This window comes from Nelumbo nucifera, chromosome 2 (genome assembly GCF_055504915.1).
Source record: "Nelumbo nucifera cultivar China Antique chromosome 2, China Antique-T2T, whole genome shotgun sequence".
In the NCBI taxonomy this organism is placed as follows: domain Eukaryota; kingdom Viridiplantae; phylum Streptophyta; class Magnoliopsida; order Proteales; family Nelumbonaceae; genus Nelumbo; species Nelumbo nucifera.
The window spans coordinates 26,451,867-26,470,776 of NC_142650.1; the positions used below are offsets into that span (position 1 = coordinate 26,451,867).

At 39.7% G+C, this 18,910-nt stretch overlaps 1 protein-coding gene across 12 annotated transcripts; it reads right to left on the bottom strand.

Annotated features, from left to right (window-relative positions):
* Nucleotides 1-1,780: 1,780 nt before the first annotated feature.
* On the bottom strand, nucleotides 1,781-17,653 carry LOC104595385 (uncharacterized). 12 transcript variants are annotated; one of them, XM_088899460.1, is made up of 6 exons: nucleotides 17,530-17,621; nucleotides 12,521-12,575; nucleotides 12,368-12,406; nucleotides 12,218-12,274; nucleotides 4,246-4,399; nucleotides 1,781-2,148 (listed from the first exon to the last, which is right to left on the bottom strand). In XM_088899460.1, the coding sequence occupies exons 5-6, from the start codon at nucleotides 4,395-4,397 to the stop codon at nucleotides 1,998-2,000; spliced, it is 303 nt and encodes a 100-aa protein (XP_088755586.1). In that variant the 5' UTR covers nucleotides 4,398-4,399; nucleotides 12,218-12,274; nucleotides 12,368-12,406; nucleotides 12,521-12,575; nucleotides 17,530-17,621; the 3' UTR covers nucleotides 1,781-1,997. The 12 variants fall into 12 exon arrangements, with proteins under 12 accessions (XP_088755586.1, XP_010254397.1, XP_088755589.1 ...); XM_010256095.3 differs by having other exon boundaries at nucleotides 4,246-4,402; nucleotides 17,530-17,620; XM_088899463.1 differs by having other exon boundaries at nucleotides 12,218-12,265; nucleotides 12,510-12,575; nucleotides 17,530-17,620.
* Between the last annotated feature and the right edge of the window lie 1,257 nt (nucleotides 17,654-18,910).

Sequence of the window (18,910 nt, forward strand, 5' to 3'; positions counted from 1 at the left end):
GCACACCTAAAACAATTTTTATCGATAAATATCACAAGCCCAAATCTTCTAAAAGAAAGGGAAATTCCTGATAAGTACCTTGTAATTTAGGCCTTATGACAATCTAGTATCTGAACTTTCAATTTGCAACAATCCAATACATGTCGTTAATTTACCATCAGTCAAGACCATCACGTGAGATCAGATGCAGTTTAAATAATTTCATAATGCCAAAACTAACTTTTATGGTAATATTCGAACCATTTTACCCTTTTTCTTTGATCATAGTCTACTCTGAAACTCTTAGGAGAGATAAATACAAGTTTGGGACAGCAATAAAGCCGTCTATTTCTGACGTCGGAAGTCGGACTTAAACGGATAGGTGAACACCTCTTCCTCCACCCCGCAGCGCTAAACTTTGATTAATTGATAGCAGCAATAGAGAAAGAAAAAGTCGTCTATCTTCGACTGTAGTCTACTCTCACCATTTAACTCAATTAGGAACTAGTTGATACAATGACGAAGAAGGGTATTGCATCACGTATTTCAACTTGGGTACCCCTTAAACTGGTTTCAAGAGAAGGATACAATGGTACTGCATCAGAAAGTGGCGAAGAAGGGCATTGCATCTTTCTCTTGAAACCGGTTCCCACTTGCAGAGTAGACCGACGGTGAGTTAAACTGGTCCCCACTGCATCAAAAAGTGGCGAAGAAGGGTACTGCTCAAACTAGTTTCGAGAGAAAGATACAATGGTTGATACAATGACGAAGGTGTATGAATTATCTTTGATACAATGACAAAGGTGTATGAATTATCTTTCATCACATATTTCAACTTGGGTGATGTCGAAGTTCGCTTGCTTGAATCATAGGAATGTTGCAGATGATCCTGGTGAGTTTTATCATGTTTGAGCCCTTGCTTTCAACCAGCCAGTGGGAAGCTTCATTGGCTCTTAGAAGGTGAGCCGCTCTTAGAAGGTGAGCCACAGGAAGATGGAGTCATAGTTCTGACACAGGAGCCCGAACCCCAACCTTGTTGTGCATCTTCTCTTGGTTCCCCAGTTCAGGTACATAGGGACGAACTCGGTGGAGTGAGTGTTGGCTGCTTTCAGGAGAAGGGGGCTGTGATTTTGCTCTTGAAATGGAATGGTCTCGGTTGTGGAGGCGGAGGAGAGAGTTAGAAGGGCAAGGAAAAAGACTGAGGGTGGAGCCAAAGATTGTGCTGTGGCTTCTGTTCATGTTGATCTTATTCTGAAAAAATAGTAAAAAAACCATACCTTGGTTGTCTCCTCCGGCGTCAACAACAAGAGATCGTCTTCTCCGACAACAGTTGAGTTAAAAACAAGGGGTACTAGCAGAAGATGCAATTTATTCTAGTGATTTCTTCCAAAATACACGAAGAAGATATTCGTGCAACACCGTCTGGTGTGTGACTCATCGATTTCAACTTTTCCAGCAATGTATTCTGCTTGACATCATCGGCGGGAGGAACTGCCGAACTGGTTTCTTTGGAACTTCAGGTCATTTAGTGAATAAACAGTGGTTCCCACTTTCATCATTTCGAAAAATAATTCATACATTGGTCAAAATCGCAGGTGGCTAATTATGTCTTTTTGCATTCTGAGTTCTGACCCGGATCTGACTCAACCCAACAATGACCCTAGGAGTGCTATCACCAATGTTTATAAAGTTAACTTCAATGGACCCATGACAACTCAGTCATACAAACTCTTAAAATGGAACTTGGGCAATGGTTTTAACAAGATATCCATATAAAAGAGAAGACAATAGAGGAAAAAAGAAAAAGCAAAAATGGCAAAAATTCCACATTGATCCTCCAAGACATAATTGCATCCTACCAATAGTTTAATAGCATCATTGTACCTTGTTCAAAAGAAATAATTGTAAAACGAAGTCAATAAAGAAACATGTTGGCTCACCCAAAGGGTGACTATATCGAAGTAACCAGCTCATATTACAATAGACAAGATTCCAGCATGACATGAAATGGTTATTGATTAATTTTCCTGTTTTGGCAGAAGAGAAGCCAGACTAGCCCTCCAGCCAAAAATTAGCGATGGAAATTGCTTTTTGTGAAGCAGAGCTGCCAAACCTACTGGTGAGCTGTTACTCCGACAAATCTCTTGCTTGGTATTCATCTCAGAGGACCTGTATCAAAATCTCCACAATAAACAAGTTCCTAAATCAAAAGATTATTTCACATCCATGGTTCACATACAGAGACACCCTGGTAAAGAAACCATATTGTCCATAAGAATAACCAAGCCATAATTTGAGAATTTTATTTTTGCTATCGACTGTAGAGGTGCTTACAATACCCAACCATCGAAACCCCAATGAGGATCGCAGCCTCATCAACAATCTAAAACAAGTCATTCATTCTATGGCTACAGAGTTGGGAATTTGGAACTCAATTCCACAAAGCATGGACACATGATCAAGAACTGAAAAGAAAAACAATAAGAATGGGGTATTCACTAATATGTAAGATTTTGTTTCATCATCACCACTAAGCCTTGTCCCAACTATATGGGATCAGCTACATAAATCATGTTTAGCCATTCTGTTCTGTTTCACCAATATGTATAATATTGTCTCTAAAAGCTAAAAAAGAACTCCCACATCAGCAAATTCATATTGTTTTTGCTGATGTGGCAATTGTTTTTTTGCATTGAAAATATCATACATATTGGCAAACACCCCTTAAATCATCTTGCAAGTAAAAAGAAAAGAAATAGGGAGCTTAAGTCTGTCTTCTCTATTCCAAGCATCATGATGCAGTTTCTGATAAATTTACATAAAAGGAAAATTCTATAAAACAGTTATGAGGGCTATGTTGTATGGAGAAGAGTGTTGGGCAGTTCAGAAACATGTCCAGAAAATGAATGTGGCAAAAATGCAAATCTAAGATGGATGAGTGGAAAAACTAGAAAGGATAGGATCATGAGTGAAGTTATCATTTGGAACCTACGAGTAGCTCCAATAGGTGATAAAATGAGAGAGAGTAGACTAACAAGGTTTGGGCATGTGAATAGAAAACCACTAATTGTGCCGGTTAGAAGAAGTAATTTGTTATACATGAAGGGGCTAAAAGAGCTCAGGATAGACCAAAAAGGGCATGGGTAGTAGTAAGGAATGATTTAAGCACTAATAATTTAACAGTGGATATGCCTTTAAATAGAATGGATTGGTGAAGCAGGATTCATGTAGCCAATCCCAAATAGTTGAGATAAGGCGTGGATGATGATGATTCACTTAAAGTTACAGTTAGTTATCCATGAAATCATATCAGATAGAAAAGAGTTCTCTGCACTTGGCACAACACCACATATCAAAGAACAATGAGAACATCTTTTTTTTGATAGAGAGAATGTGAACAGGACTAATTATTTCATTTGAGGGTTTTTCTTCCTCTCTTTCCCTTTTTATTGGGGGGGGGGGGGAGTGAGTTGTTAAATGTTGAGGGGAGATTTGATCCTAAGGCTGTGTTTGGTTGCAATGCAAATAAATTTGCACTGATACAAAACCATGGCAGTGCAAATGATTTGAGTGTAAATTTTGGCCTATTTTTGCTTCAAATTTTAGCTTATTTTATTTGATTGCAGTACAAATGAAATAAATTAAAGCATGAAGCAGAATAAAGTAAAATCTAAAACAAAATTAAACAAGAATTTGCATTTTTTACATTTGGACTCCCATGCATTTGTACTTGTATAAATAAATTTGCACTGCAACCAAACACAGCGTAAGAGTTGGGTTTGACATCCTAATGTAGTCCCAACCTACTCCCCAAAGTCCAGCCATCTTTTTTTCCATTTCTGTGAAAGTTTCCTCCTCGGGAAAGGTTCTACATAAACCCCATGGGAAGGGTCGCATACCACAAATACAAAGAACAAAGATAAAGATTTTACCAACTGGTTAGTTGGAAATGTGTCTGATAAATTCTTTTTTTTTTTGATGAATAAATCTGATCAATTCATATTGATCAGCTATTTTCACCCTGAAGTGCAAAAGATAAATATAAACTTTGAGGTGAAGAGAAGCGACCAAATGGTCTCATAAGAAGAATATGCTGGATGGTTGGGAATCTCGGATTATCAACTATTGGTCCTAATATGAAGTATGAAAGGTAACCCAGCAACTAAAGGAAGGACCCAGAGAGAGAGGAACAAGAATATTGCACTATAAATAGTAATGGTTCCACTTCAAACCTTGAAATCAAAGAGAGAATAGGTAGATACATACAGAGATGGCACTGAGCCTTCGCATGCAAATGTTGATATTCCCTGCCGTTGCTTATGCTTGGGATTGGCTGTGCATAGCACGTACACTCTTCCACGACGTTTAACTGTCCGACAGAATTCACACAGCTTCTTCACAGATGCCCTTACCTTCATGACTGCTGAAGATAAAATTCATTGATCTATCAGTTATCATGTCCAGATACTGAAAATAATACATATTATCACCAGATGGAAATAAAGAAACATACACAACACATTTATGAAAACAATAGTACAATGATATCTAGTGTATAAGGCATGCTTTTTAAAAGCAAATAAAACCCACGAGTATCTAGTGTACAGCTTCCAAATCTAGTAAAGAGAAGGTCACTATCCACACACCAAAAACTTTGAGCATGTGAAGACGACCATTTTTTAGTCTAAAAACTATCACCTTTTATGCTCTTTTACCTAAAACTTAGCATGACATTACTCTCATCAAATCTACATAACCCTCCCAGCTTACTTCTTTTCCCTGTTTAGAGCACCGGCCGAGTTGATAAAGAAAATTGGGAAAAAAATCATTAGGGGCTTCTTTTGGGAAGAAGTCATCTATTAAATTCAAAGAATGTAACAAACAATAAGGAGAGAGGGGTTTGGGAAATTAGTTATGAAGGTTTCCCATTGAGAGAAATACCTAAATGGATTCATGGTTTGAACTCCAATGGGTGAAATTCAGGTGCTTGTTGGAATCTAACCTAATAGGAGCCCTTGGAAGGCTCTCATGACCATCTTACCAATTTTTTTTCAACATATTAGATATGATCCTTGTGAGTGTTGGATAACGACTGACTTGGATTGAAATGGATTCGCCACCTATCAGTTTTAGGAAATGGAGGTGATGGGACGTCCGGGAATGAATTTCAAAAACGTTTTTGTTTTAATAGTGACTCCAAAGCCCGATGCACCAGCTAACCAGTCTAGGCAAGACTTGGATGGGAGAGGGAAGGGGTTAGCCACCCCTCTCTTAGGTCCAATTAGGTGGGGCTCACATGGAAATCCAAACAAGCACAATCACAAATAAGTACTCATTTAAATAAACTAGAAACATCAATAATAGAAGAAAGCAAAACAAGCTAAGAACAAATCACCACAAGAGAATTCCCCTAATTATTATTATTTTTTTATTTATCTTTTTTTTTTACTTTTTTATCATTTGTTTGTGTTATTCTCTTATGGAACTCAAATTGCATTGTTATTTTACGGAATTACTTTTACTTATTTCTCTTTTTTTTTTCTTTTCTGATTTTTTGATTTTTATATATTTTTTTACATCATTTTTTTATTATTGTATCACTTTCCACTTACTCATTTCCCTTATCACCTAAATATAGCTGAATTTATTGAACTAAACTCTCCTCTCCTTTGCCCAATTTACTTTTTTTTTTCATTATTTCCTTTGATGATTGGACTAATTTGCTCCTCTTGACTGACCACTTTTCCCATTTTGTCAACATACTAAAAGATCACCTCTGCTTCAATGTTTCATCCCTATCCTCATGCTTTATTTCCTTTCCCTTTTTTTATCCCTGCTTTTTATTATATTACTTTTTACAGCTTGGAAGATGAGATAACCAGCAAGCCCAAAATCCTTCACCTCAGCACCACAAGCTAAAAACCCAAAAAAAAAAAAAACTAAAAGATAATCCAATTCTAACAGATCTAAACAACCAGAATGAAGAACTAAACAGTACTTAATCTGCAATATAACAATCCGATTCTAAATAGCAAAACCCATCAGATCTCAGATTCAGATCGACTCAGAGCAAAACAAACATAACAATCTAATGTAACAAAATGACTGAAAGAAAAAGATGTAATAGGATGCCTGATTTATTAGCTACTTTATTCAAACAGAATTCGACCTTCTATGAGAGAGAAAAAGAGATCGAAATGAAACCAATACTATCACTATCAGTAGTGCATTCAAATAGAAAATCCTAACCGGTCTTCTCTCTCTCTCTGAATGGTTAACAATCAAAACACAAGGAGAAGACTGGCATATCTAGGCGGATTCCAAATAGTTGCAGAGAAGCCAGTTCGGCAGATGCTTCATTACCGGCTTCAACAAGCACTCGGATGCCCGCTACTCTATAGCCAAATGATTAAAGAAAAGAAAAAAAAAACAGAAAACAGAGGAAAGGGCCCACGTGACAACATAAAAGGTCACGCGGGCGGGTCAGGTGGGTGTAACACCGAAAGGAGGCTCCACTTGAAGGGCCCACGTGATAACTTAAAATGTCACATGGGTCAGGGTATGGGGACTCTTCTTGGAACGCTGATAGACGATGATAATGGTTTATCATTGTCCCAAGTCGCGAGAAGGGGGGGAATGCGTGCAGCGGCGGAAAATGGAGAAGAAGTTGGATCTGCAGTGGGTTCCCCGACGAAGTCTGGAGGAGCCTAGCCCCTTGCAACGCTCCTCAAAGAGGCCAAATCCAAGATACGCTAGGGAAAGAACTGAAGAGAGAGAAGAGAAGGATGAAGGCTGGGTACAGTGCAATGAAGGAGAAGAAGAATCGGAGGACTTTTCTGATGATGGTACTAGCATGGGCAGTGTAAATGATGAAAGTAGTTGTGTTGGAGGTGACATGGACGGGTGGAATATTGCAAGCTTATTTCAGGGTGAAGATTGTAATCGGCTTAACTCATTCCCAAGACTACAGAGTGTGCAAGGAATAATAGAAGGGGCAAACCGGGAGAACTGGAAGCAGAGCAGGAACACACCATCTAGGGGTGAACCAGGGGTAGGGTGGAAATATCACCAGGGTGACCAAAGGACAGAAGTACTTTCCAACCAACTCAGGGAGATAGACGTTTACCAACCTCTAGAACAAGAGAGGGAGGCCGGTAACAGTCCTTCTCTAGCCAGTCCATCAGTCCCAGGTAACCAAGTGAATTCAGTTTTTGCTACTAATGTGTCTCTTGTGTCTTTGGTTCCAGATTCCGTTCCTATTTCATGTCCTGTAGCCCATGAATATGCAGCCGAGCTAGTTGGCGGGCTCTCCAAGGAGGGGGAGAGGGGAAGGAAGGAAAGTGGGAAGGTGCGGGAAGGAAGGTATAGGAGTGAAAAAGTGTGGGAAATCATTGAAAGAGTGTTTAAGGAAGTGGAAAGAAAGTTGATCTGGAGGAGGGAAGGGGAGGAAGGAAGAGGGGAGGGGTCGGTGGAGTGGAGGGAAGGGAAGGAGGGTAGAGATGGAGAGGATAACGAGGGGAGAACAGGGAAAGAGGTAGGTAACAGGAGAGGAAGGATGGATGGAGAGGAAAGAAGAGAGGTGGGACCAGAGGAGAGGAAGAAAGGGCAGGTGGACAGAGATGGAGGGGATTCTGTAGGAAGGACAGGGTGGAGGACTCGGTGAGAGAAGACATGATAGCAGAATTTGTAGGGAAGTTGGGTTGTAGGTTGGAAGATTTGAATGTGTTGAAAGAAAGCTTACAGAAGAGGAAGGAGATCAGAACAAAGAAGAGGAGATTGAGTGAAGTAGAGAGACTGAAGAGAGATGTAGAAGGTGACAAGAAGCTCGGGGTAAAAGGAGATAGAAGGAAAGGGGGAAAGTAGTGGGTAGGTGCCAAGGGGTTTAAAAAAGAAGCGAAACGAAGATTCTTAGTTGGAATGCGAGGGAATTGGGAGTGCAAGGAAGAAACCGACAATAAAAGAGGTAATAAGGAGGTATGACCCAAACATTGTGTTGTTGCAAGAGTCTAAGAGAATAGAGTTTAATAACAAATGGGCAAAGAGTGTTTGGAAAGCTAGGGGGATTAGCTAGGTGGCTGCTCTTGTGGGGAGCTTCCAAGGGGATTGTAACAATGTGGAAGAGGGATGTGGTTGAAGGTTTGGAGGAGTTGATCGGAAAGTACTCGGTTTCCATGAAGTTTAAGCAGCAAGAGGATGATTATATGTAGGTGCTCACAAATGTATACGAACCGAATGACTATAGAGAAAGAAAGGAGTTGTGGGAGGAATTGGCTGATGTTAGAGGGTTGTGGGATGGGCCCTGGTGCGTGGGTGGGGATTTCAATGTGATCAGATTCTCGGAGGAATCCAATAAGGTTAATCAGAGGGTGACAAAAAGCATGAGGAAGTTTAACAGTTTTGTGGGTGCCTTTGAGCTTAAAGAGATTCCCCTAGCCCATAAGACATTTACATGGTCAAATCTCCAATCTAGACCCATTTGCTCTAAGCTAGATAGATTCCTGTTCTCTTTGGATTGGGAAGAACATTGGGGAACCTTGGCTTCTAGAACTCTCCCAAGGGTGACCTCGGATCATTGGTCCATAGTGGTATGTAAGGAGGAAAGAAGGTGTGGAGGTCCTACCCCCTTTAGATTTGAAAATATGTGGTGACTTCATCCAGGATTTACTAACAAAGTGAGGGAGTGGTGGTATGAGTGTAACCCAATAGTGGAATGAGAGGGGATGAGATTCCATAAGAAACTACAATTCTTGAAAGCAAAAATCAAGGAGTGGAATTTGGTGGAGTTTGGGAGGATAGAAGAAAGAAATGGAGCTCTGATGGATCAACTTGAAAGCCTTGACTCTAAAGAAGAAAGGGGAGAATTTGGAAAGGAAGACGATGAACTCAGGAGAGGTTTGAGAAAACAGTTAGAGGATTGCCTGCACAGGGAGGAAATTAGTTGGAGGCAAAAATCTCGGTGTAAATGGCTGCAAGAGGGAGACAAAAACACTAGGTATTTCCACTCTTTGGCAGATGGCAGGAGAAGGAAGAACTTTATCTCCAAATTGGTAGTAGATGGAGTTGAGTTGATACAACAAGAGGAGATAGTCAGGGCCTGTGTGGAGCACTTCAAATCCATTCTAAGAAGGCCTGTGAGTAGAAGGGTGTGGGTAGAAGGATTGGATTGGCCAGATGTAGGGGTAGAGAACAGGAGAAGGTTGGGTAGAAGCTTTAGTTTGGAAGAGATCAAAGAGGTTGTGTTTTCTATGGATAGAACAAAAGCTCCAGGGCCAAATGGGTTCACAATGGCTTATCAGGACTGTTGGGATATTTTGAAAGATGATCTTTTGCGGGTGTTTGAGGAGTTTTTCAGGAGAGGAATTGTCAATCTGGGTGTGAACTCTACATCTATAGCCTTAATTCCAAAAAAGAAAGATGCATCCCACCTGAAGGATTTTAGACCAATTAACTTGGTAAATAGCTTGTATAAGGTCATTGCAAAAGTGTTGTCGTTGAGATTGAAGGAGGTATTGCCAAATATCATTGCACATTATCAAGGAGCTTTTGTGAGTGGAAGACAAATTACTGATCAGATTTTAATTGCTAATGAGAGTGTGAAGAACTTTAAGAGGGATAAGAAGAAGGGGGTGGTCTGTAAGTTGGACTTGGAAAAGGCTTATGACTTGGTGGACTAGGATTTCTTGAAGAAAGTTTTGACTAAAGTTGGGTTTGGGGCTAGACGGTGTAAGTGGATCATTGGTTGTGTTCGGAATTGTCATTATTTAGTGCTAGTGAATGGGACATTGGTAGATTTCTTTCCAGCCAATAGGGGTATAAGACAAGGAGACCCCCTCTTTCCTTTCTTGTTCATTCTAATTGCAGAGGTACTGGGGAAACTGATTCACAGAGCAGATTCTAGGGGGCTCATTAGAGGCTGGAGAGTTGGGAGGGTGGAAACCCCCCTCACTCACTTACAGTTTGCTAATGACACGATTCTATTTTGTGAAGGCGGTAATGTGAACTTTATCAGGAACTTGAAGTCGGTGATACAACTGTTTGAGCAAATGTCCAACTTGAAGGTTAACCTTGGGAAAAGCTGTGTAGTGGGGGCGAATATGGAGGGAGAGATCAGGAAGAGTGCTGAAGTGCTAGGGTGTAAAGTCTCGGGGTGGCCATTGAACTACTTAGGGTTGCCATTAGGTGATAATCCTACGAGAGAGCCTTTGGAACCCGATGGTGGAAAGGTTTGAAAAAAGACTGATATCCTAGAAAAAAAACTACCTCTCTCTTGGTGGGAGAATCTCTAATTAAGGCCACGCTTGCTAACTTACCCATCTTTTTCCTGTCGGTGTTTAAAATCCCAGTGAAGGCTTCTAACAGATTGGAGAAGCTGATGAGAGATTTCCTGTGGGAGCCGGGAAAGGAGAAGAGGGATCATAGAGTTAGCTGAGAGATAGTGTGTAGGAGTAAGACTTGTGGTGGTTTAGGGCATGAGAATATTAGGAGAAGGAATATGGATCTTCTGGGAAAGTGGTTGTGGAGGTTCCCTATGGAGAAGGAGAAGCTATGGGCTAGAATAGTGGCAAGTATACATGGGCTGGAGCATAATGGATGGGACGCTGGAATCATAGCTAGGACCACAAGCAATTCTCCTTGGAATGCAATTCATGACCCGCTACCAGTATTCTCCCCTAATATCAGGTATGATTTGAATTCCGATAACTCCATAAAATTTTGGGAACAAACCTGGGTGGGGAGTGCCCCTCTAAAGGATCAAAAAATGCAGCTTTGTCTATCTCAAACAAATCAAAATAAATATACACAAATCAAACAACCATGATAAACAAACCAAAACAAATATACTTCAAGAAAATAGCTCACTGCACCATCAAATTGTGTAAGTACTTCAACCTTTTCTTCTTAACTAAACAATTCGTTCAAGTCAACAAGTCTACAGGGAACCTGCTTACTAGACTACAGTACTGCAGATTAATAAAATATGTAAGCATTGCCAAGCATGATCTGTAGAATTTGGTTAATGGGCTTTAACCAAACGGTTTTCCTCAAAATTCTAAGATCGATTAATTATATTCTGAACAGTGTATATTGATCAAAAAAAAAATATTCTGAACAGTGTAGCAAACTATAGGATGTTCATTTTATTTGTTTAACAGATTCTTTGTGGACAGAGTGCCCATAAGGGTGTATAAGAACACAGAAATCAAACAAATTTTCCCTAATGAGAAGTCCATGTGGATCTTCTCATGTATATGGAATTAGAGTTGAAAATCGGGCCGTGCCACCCGTGGCCCGGCACGATTGTATGGGCCAATGGGCAATGTCGGGCTTGGGGTTTCAGGTCAGCAGGCTGGGCCAGCACGGCCTGCACTGCCATGTCATGCCGCCCGTGGCCTGCGGGCTGGCACAGCCCAGCACGACCCATATATATTTTATACATAATATTTATATATTTATATATAATATATTATATAAATTATAATTATACAATAATGTATAGTATATAACATATTAATAAAATAAACAATTTTTTCAATTTTATTATACTACTTTATTTAACTATTGTATATATAAGCAATTGTATACATCAAAATTCATATAAAATTAAAATTTTAAGTTTTTTTCAATTTTTTAAATAAATAACTTTGGCCCAGTCCACGGTCTGACTTGGTCCAAGGCTCAACCCACGGACCAGCCTAACCTGGCACGGGAACGCGTGGGCTCGGGTCGTGGGCCTGCCGTGCCGACCCCCCAAAATATCACAGGGGAGGGAGGCACGGCCTGGCCTGTCCAGCATAGCCCATTTTACACCTCTATATGGAATGCAAACAATTGGGCAACAAGGGGTAGGCTTGATAAGACAGATTGGAAGAAAGCTCCCCTTGTCTCCTCCTATAAGGACTTCAGTGTCAATGGTTACTAGTGGGAAGATCCTTACCCTGTTTGTGTTTCCACCACAACCCAGAATTGGTGGGATCAATATGAAGTTTGGCACCTCTTAGATTCTTAGGAGGAGGACTATGATTGGTCTATCTCAAACAACCATGATAAACAAATGCAGCTTTGTCTATCTCAAACAAATCAAAATAAATATACACAAATCAAACAACCATGATAAACAAATCAAAATGTAGTTTGGTCCATCTCAAACAAATCAAACAATTGTAAACAAATCAAAATAAATAAAAAACCTGAACTAGGTTTCCTATGAACAGTCGTTTGAAGAAGAAGAAGAAGATACCTTCGCTACTTGTTAACCGTTGGCTAGGAGTCCGGCGTGAGGATGCTACTTTAACCCCTAAAAAATGAAGAATACGGTGAGAAATTAGATGTGTGACAACGAAGAAACAAAAAGGAGAGAAAAGAAAGAGTTGCGACCATGAAAACATACCTGGAGCAATCTTCAAATGAGTAACGGCGATCTTCTTTCCTGTTCGAGAGAGAAAACACAAATGAGCTAGGTTTTTAGGCTTGGGGTTAAACAAGGGCAAAATCACATCATTTCAAAATTATTGGGGGGGTGTAATTTCGACTTTGTGCTAACTCTGAAACGTGTCTGAGCGTGCTAAGAGTCAGGCCGTGAGCTTTCAATTTAAGACCTGAAAACAAAATTCAGACCAATTTTCAAAAGCAACACCAAACGGGTCTGTAAAGCGTTATCAAACACCACCTAAGATCATAGGCAACTCCAATCCAACCTATCATAATCCTTTTCAATGTCAATTTTGCAGACCACCCCTTTTTGGCTGTTTTTTTTTTTCCTATCTTCCACAATCTCATTTGCTACCAATACACCTCAAGGTGAACTTTGATAAGAATTGTGTGGTGAGAGTGAATGTGGATGAAAGAGGCCTAAGGGAATTTGCAGGTGAGCTAGGTTGTGCAATCTCGGACTGGCCCTTGACATACTTAGGCCTCCCTTTAGGAGACAAATCCTAAGAATATAAGCTTCTAGAATCCGATAGTGGAGAGGTTTGAGAAGAGGCTGGCGGCTTGGAAGAGAAAGTATCTTTCTTTAGGTGGGAGAGTCGCTCTCATTAGGTCTTACCCTAGCTAACCTCCCTGTCTACTATCTGACAGTGTTTAAGATCCCTTCAAAGGTCTCCAATCTTTTGGAAAAATTAATAAGGAATTTTCTTTGAGAGCCTGGAGAGGATAAGAGAGATCATAGGGTGATTTGGGAGGTGGTCACTAGGTGTAAAAAACTAGGAGGTCTTGGGATTGGTAACTTCAAGAAAAGGAATATGGCTCTGTTGAGGAAATGGTTGTGGAGGTTTTCATTGGAAAGGGATAAATTGTGGACTGAGATTGTGGCCAGCTACATGGGCTGGAAGACAATGGCTAGGATCCTGGAATCATGGCACGGGCTACAGCTGCTTCTCCTTGGAAATCCATTCACAATTTGCTTCCAGTTTTCTCCCCTTGGATCAGGTATGGTCTAAACTCTAGTAACTGAATAAAATTTTGGGAACAACTTTGGGTCAGGGATTCACCTCTGAAGGACTAGTTTCCTTCCTTGTATGCTCTATCAGATTTGAAAAATGAACCTATCTCTTCTTTCTTGGTACCTTCAGACTCCACTTTTGGCTTTGGGTGGAACATTGGCCTGCGTAGAGCAATTAGGGATACAAACATGGACATCTTGTTAACTTTGCTAGCCTCCCTTGAGAATGTCTTCCTAAATCCTGCTAAGGAAGACACCAAATTTTGGACCCCTTCTAGCTCTAGTACTTTTTCTTGTGCTCCATTCTTTGAAACCTTAACTCAGCCTCCTGTCCCCTTTGGGTTGTCCTTTCCGACTAAAGAAATTTGGAGCGGGCCTATTCCTCCTCGGGTTGGCTTTTTTTGTTGGGAAATTTTCCTAGAAAGAATACACATTTTACTTACTTCAAAGAAAAAGACCCAACTATTGTCTACTTCCTAATAGATGTGCTCTTTGTAAAGCTGATGGGGAATCCGGCTACCACCGCATGGTCTCTTGTAAAGTTGCTAAAACTGTATGGGAGTGGGTTTTCTCCCGCTTTGGGTGTTCTTGATATCCTCCAGAGTGTCCAAAGTCTATTCTCTCCTTTTTTTAGATGGCCTAAAAAGCGAGGGAAGACTATGTGGAGGAGTATTAAGACAGCAGTGTGTTGGTCATTGTGAGAAGGAAGAAATTCACGTATTTTTTCAAACAAGGAAAGAACCCTGGAAGAACTGTTAGACCTAATCCTTTTAAGGGCTGCCCACTGGCTAAAATCTTTGGAGTTGTTTTCAGACTTTCCTATAGATGACTTACTAAGAAACTGGAAAGAGATTGCTTCCACTACTAGATGCAAGAGGACTCTTTGTCCCTCTTGGTCCCCTCCCCCTCGGGTTTTATAAAGTTGAATTTTGATGGCAGCAGTGTAAGGAATTCAGGGCCCTCTAGGATTGGAGGAGTTTTCAGGAATAAGAAAGGGATTGTTATTGCTTTATTCTCTAGCCCTATTGGAGAAGGTGACTCTCTTAGGGCTGAGATCCTTGCAGCACTTGAAGGAATTCGAAGCGCAAAGGAATTAAACATCAGTTGTTTGATCCTGGAAGGTGATTCGAAGGTGGTGGTTAGCTGGTTGAAGAAAGAGGACAATGGATTGTGGAACTTTAACAATGAAAAGAAACAGTTCTTATGACTGTGTAGGGACATTGAGATACAATACAACTGGGTGAAGAGGAGTACTCACTCATTTGCAAATGGGTTGGCCAAAGCAAGGGGTGAATAGGGAGTCTGTCTTTTGGGCTAGTTTTTAATTTTTTCTCTTTGTATTCTGTTATTGGGGGGAGCTAAGATATTTTATCTCCTCTCTTGTATCCATAATCCCTCTTTTCTTTTAATTTAATGAAGTTGGTGTTATTGATCAAAAAAAAAATCTATCTTCCTTTAATAAAGCACTTTGAGTGGGAGCAACTACCTCACTAATAACTCTTTTCAGCCGATTTGCCAAAACCTTAGCTATGATCTTATAAAGGCTACCCAGGAGGCTGATTGGTCGAAAATCTCTCACCCCTAAAGAACCAGTCTTCTTTGGGATGAGCTTGACAAAGGTGGAATTGGTACCCTTATTGATGATGGCTGAACTGTAAAAATCCTCTAACACTTCTAACAAATCCCCTTTTACTATATCCCAACATTCATGAAAAAAGGCCAAGGAAAACCCATCAGGGCCTAGGGCCTTATCCTCATCTAAAGTAAAAATTGCAGCTTTTATTTCTCCTCACTGAACTCCCTCTCCAACCAGGTTCTACTTTCTTGAGATAATTTTGGTCCTTCCCAAGCTGTTAGGCTAGGTCTCCAGACCCTGTCAGACGAGTAGAGCTCTTTGAAATAGGAAACAATCTCAGAGACTATGAGGTCCTGGTACGAAATTAGTTGGTCTCCAACTTGTAGGTCTGAGATAAAGTTTTTTCTTCTTTTGCTATTTTCCCATCTTTGAAGGAAACGGGTATTGCCATCACCCTCTTTTAGCCTCTGGCATCTGGATCTCTGTTTCCAATAAAATTCTTCCCTTCTAACCACATCCTCCCATTCAGCTTGCACTTCCTTCCTCATTTCTCTTTCTTCTCTATCTAACTGACCATTACATTCTTTTTTATCCAAAATTGTTAGTTCACTCCAAATTTTCTCTTTTTTTGCCTTCAAGGGATTAAAGGTTCCTTGCTCCAAATTTTTTATCCATTACATTAACCTTGTGTTCATCCCTTTATTCACGCAAAGATGAGAGAATATAGACTCCTTGTTCTTTTGATGTTTATTCTATTTCCTCAAATTGCTAGAAATTCTCCAAACCCAGCTTCACACTTTATTTTACAATGGAAATTCATTTGGGTTCTAAAAGTCAAGATTTTCTATTGGGAAGCTTATCTCCAAGTTATCAACACCTATAAACCAAAGGAAGGGGAAATTGTAATTTCCTATTGGGAAGCTTCTCTTTGGGGGAAGTCCATGGAGAATGATTACTTGGCACCCACCTGAAATAGGTAGCTTTAAGTTCAATTTTGATGAATGTTTTATGGGTAATCCTGGTCAATTAGGGGATGGTGATGCGGTAAGGGATGCGACTGGCACCATCAAGATAAGTTTCTGTGGTGCAGTTGATGTCAGTAACTCATTGAGGGATGAGTTGTTGGAAGTGATAAAATGACTCAAACTATTGGCACTACAGTACAGAATTGGATGGCAATGAGAATTGATGGTGATTGTAAAGTAGTCATCTCATGACCCCACACTAAAACAGAATCAACTTAGAAGTTCACAATTCTGGTTAGGGAAGCCAAATATCTGGGAAGAAATCTGAACTGCTCATTTAAGTGGGTCCCAAAAATCAGATAATTCCCTTGCTGATAGTTTAGCTAGAGCTGGTATCAACTGTCAATGGTGTATTTGGGGAATGCCTAGTTCAGGGGTCCAATTGTAATTTGGTTAGTATTCTCTTTGTATTTGTATGATAAGATTTTAACCGTTTTTTTTTTTGTACCTTCCCTGTTGTCTACCCTAGATAGATTTGGTCACTCACTCACTCAAAAAAAAAAAAAAGAAAAAAAAAACGAAAAGAAAAGAAAAGAAAAGCTTAGCATGATATTTGAACATGTTATGTTTCTTCTAATGCATGACTGGATTGATGAAAGATACAGATTGGGTTATTAGTATGTTTTCTCATTCTTTCATGTCATAATTTCATTTATGACTTGATCAACCAGACTAATTAACAGATAGTTCAACTGCTTTAATCCTTGTTAGACCTTTAATGGCTTAGTGGTAAACAGTGAGATTTAAGAAACATTGGTTAAAATGTCATTAAGATCACAATTAACATGATATTATGTGAAGAAAAACTTTGAAGCTAGACCCGTAGTATTAAAATTTAGGAACTCTAGCAACTTAGATAATGCCACCCACCCACCGCTCCTTTTTTCTTTCATTAATTACACAAAACAGAGAATTGTTGCAATACAACAAAGCAAAATGATAATATTGAACAAAAAGCACTCAATGTTCATTAACCAATAAACAAGATTCCCAAAGAAGAAGATTTGTATCTAAAAACTAAAATGCATCATACAATGAAAAGATTCACAAATGAGGTGATATTGGGATGCCAAATGAAAAAGAAATCATCTCAGATTAGTTTCAACAGGATTTGGGCGAACAATGTCCTCATCCCAAATGCAGTTGTTTCCAGTGATTGATAAGAGTTGAGAAGAAGACGAGCTCACTTCATAAAACCCTAAAGAGAATTCAACCATATCTTTTCTAAATAACAACAAACAGATTATCGTAGACTGGGAGCTGGGGTTCCCAAATGCAATTGAAAGCCATGATGAAATTTGCAGTTAGCTTCAAAAAACAAAGCCGATATTTAGTGATCAATAATCAATATTCAGTAACAAAAATAATAACAAGCTCTGAAAAAAAAAAACCTTATGTATAAAAAAAATGAACGAAACAAGAGGAGGAAGGAACAAGAGCAAACTGATTTCTGTGTCCTCTCAAAATTTCTCAAACCCAAATCAGTGTTCAAAAGATGAACGAACTACCTGGTTAAGGGTTGATATTCTTGACTTCCCCTTGCTCAGGTTTTGATGAATCCTCCTCTCATTCTACAGTTCGAAAACCGCCTTCCCTCGTCTTATGAGTTATGAGGGAGGGAAGACACACAGAGAAGTCCAACTAATACTGCTAAGTGCGGTGGAATATAGTCTATCAGATATGATCCTTAGGATTGGAATATTTTCTATTGCTCTAATCGGATCGTTAGAGCGAATATTGGTTCAATCCGATTCAATTTCATTTCAAATCCAGTTTTAAAACGCTGAAGGAAGAGGCAAGGCGAGGATTCGCCTCCAACCAGGGTTAACCCAAGCCCAGTCCGACCCAGTCGACAGTTTTATATAGGGGTGAGTATGGGTTGGTTCGGTTCAATTTTATAGTAGAACTCAAAATTTATCTTATAGAGGTCGGTTCCAGATTTTTGAAATTAATTGTATCAAATTTTAGTGCGGCTGAGCTTAAGTTGAAAAGATCATGCTTAACCTCAGGTTTGGGCCTTAAATCCAATTCTTAGAATTGAACTGGGTTTAGCTTAAACCTGACCCAACCCGCCTAACTTGCACCAGTATGAAAAATGCAGACAAGCAAAAACGCATACACCTCTAACACTTGGAGACTTAAACCCTACATGTCAACTGTTAGGCTACCAAGGCCAGGTAATTTTCTTGCCTCACTTTTGATGCATGATTGAAAAATTAGGGTCTAATTTTGTGATGCAAAGTGACAACTAGTTGGTTGATAAAGTCTCTTCCTAATTGTAGCAGAGGCTTGGAATTGAATCCTGCCTACATCAGACTTGGGGGGTCATGGATTGAGCCATTGAGGGATGGGCTACCCGCTGTTGTGTAGTCCCATGAAAATAAACAAAAGACAAAAAATCATTGCCACTGGGGCTCTGCAAAATCGTCCCAACATTCTGGGCTCAAATGCATTGTACTATTGTATGCATGTGCATATATGCATTTAGAACTGGCTTTGAGCCATGGAAAGGTCAATTGTAGGCCAAGCCAGGAGGCCCAAAACTCAGGTTTAATGGGCGGGACTTGGGCCAACCAGGGTCACTGGGCAGCCTAACCAGTGTCCAATCAAGGTTCAAAATATTGTAATATATGGGTGTATGTTATATATGTATCGTTTATCAGCATGCCACTTACTTATGTTGATTTTTTTGTTAAATTTATGTAGGTAAATGAGACTTCTCAATTTTCCCATATTATTTATTTTTCCGAATAAGTTGCTATTTTTCCATATTTTGCCATTTTTACCCTTGGATTTCAGTGCAAATTACAAACACATGAATATATAAACAGATTCTAGTGCAATTAAAAAACATATGAAACCATTTAAATCCACATCTGTTCTCTCAGT

Excerpts from the sequence above, each read along its gene's own strand:
- LOC104595385 (XM_088899465.1), bottom strand. The coding sequence starts at position 4,397 with ATGAAGGTAAGGGCATCTGTGAAGAAGCTGTGTGAATTCTGTCGGACA. Across the intron at positions 2,149-4,245 it reads GAAGGCTCAGTGCCATCTCT|GTCCTCTGAGATGAATACCA; the intron begins GTATGTATCTAC and ends ATTTTGATACAG.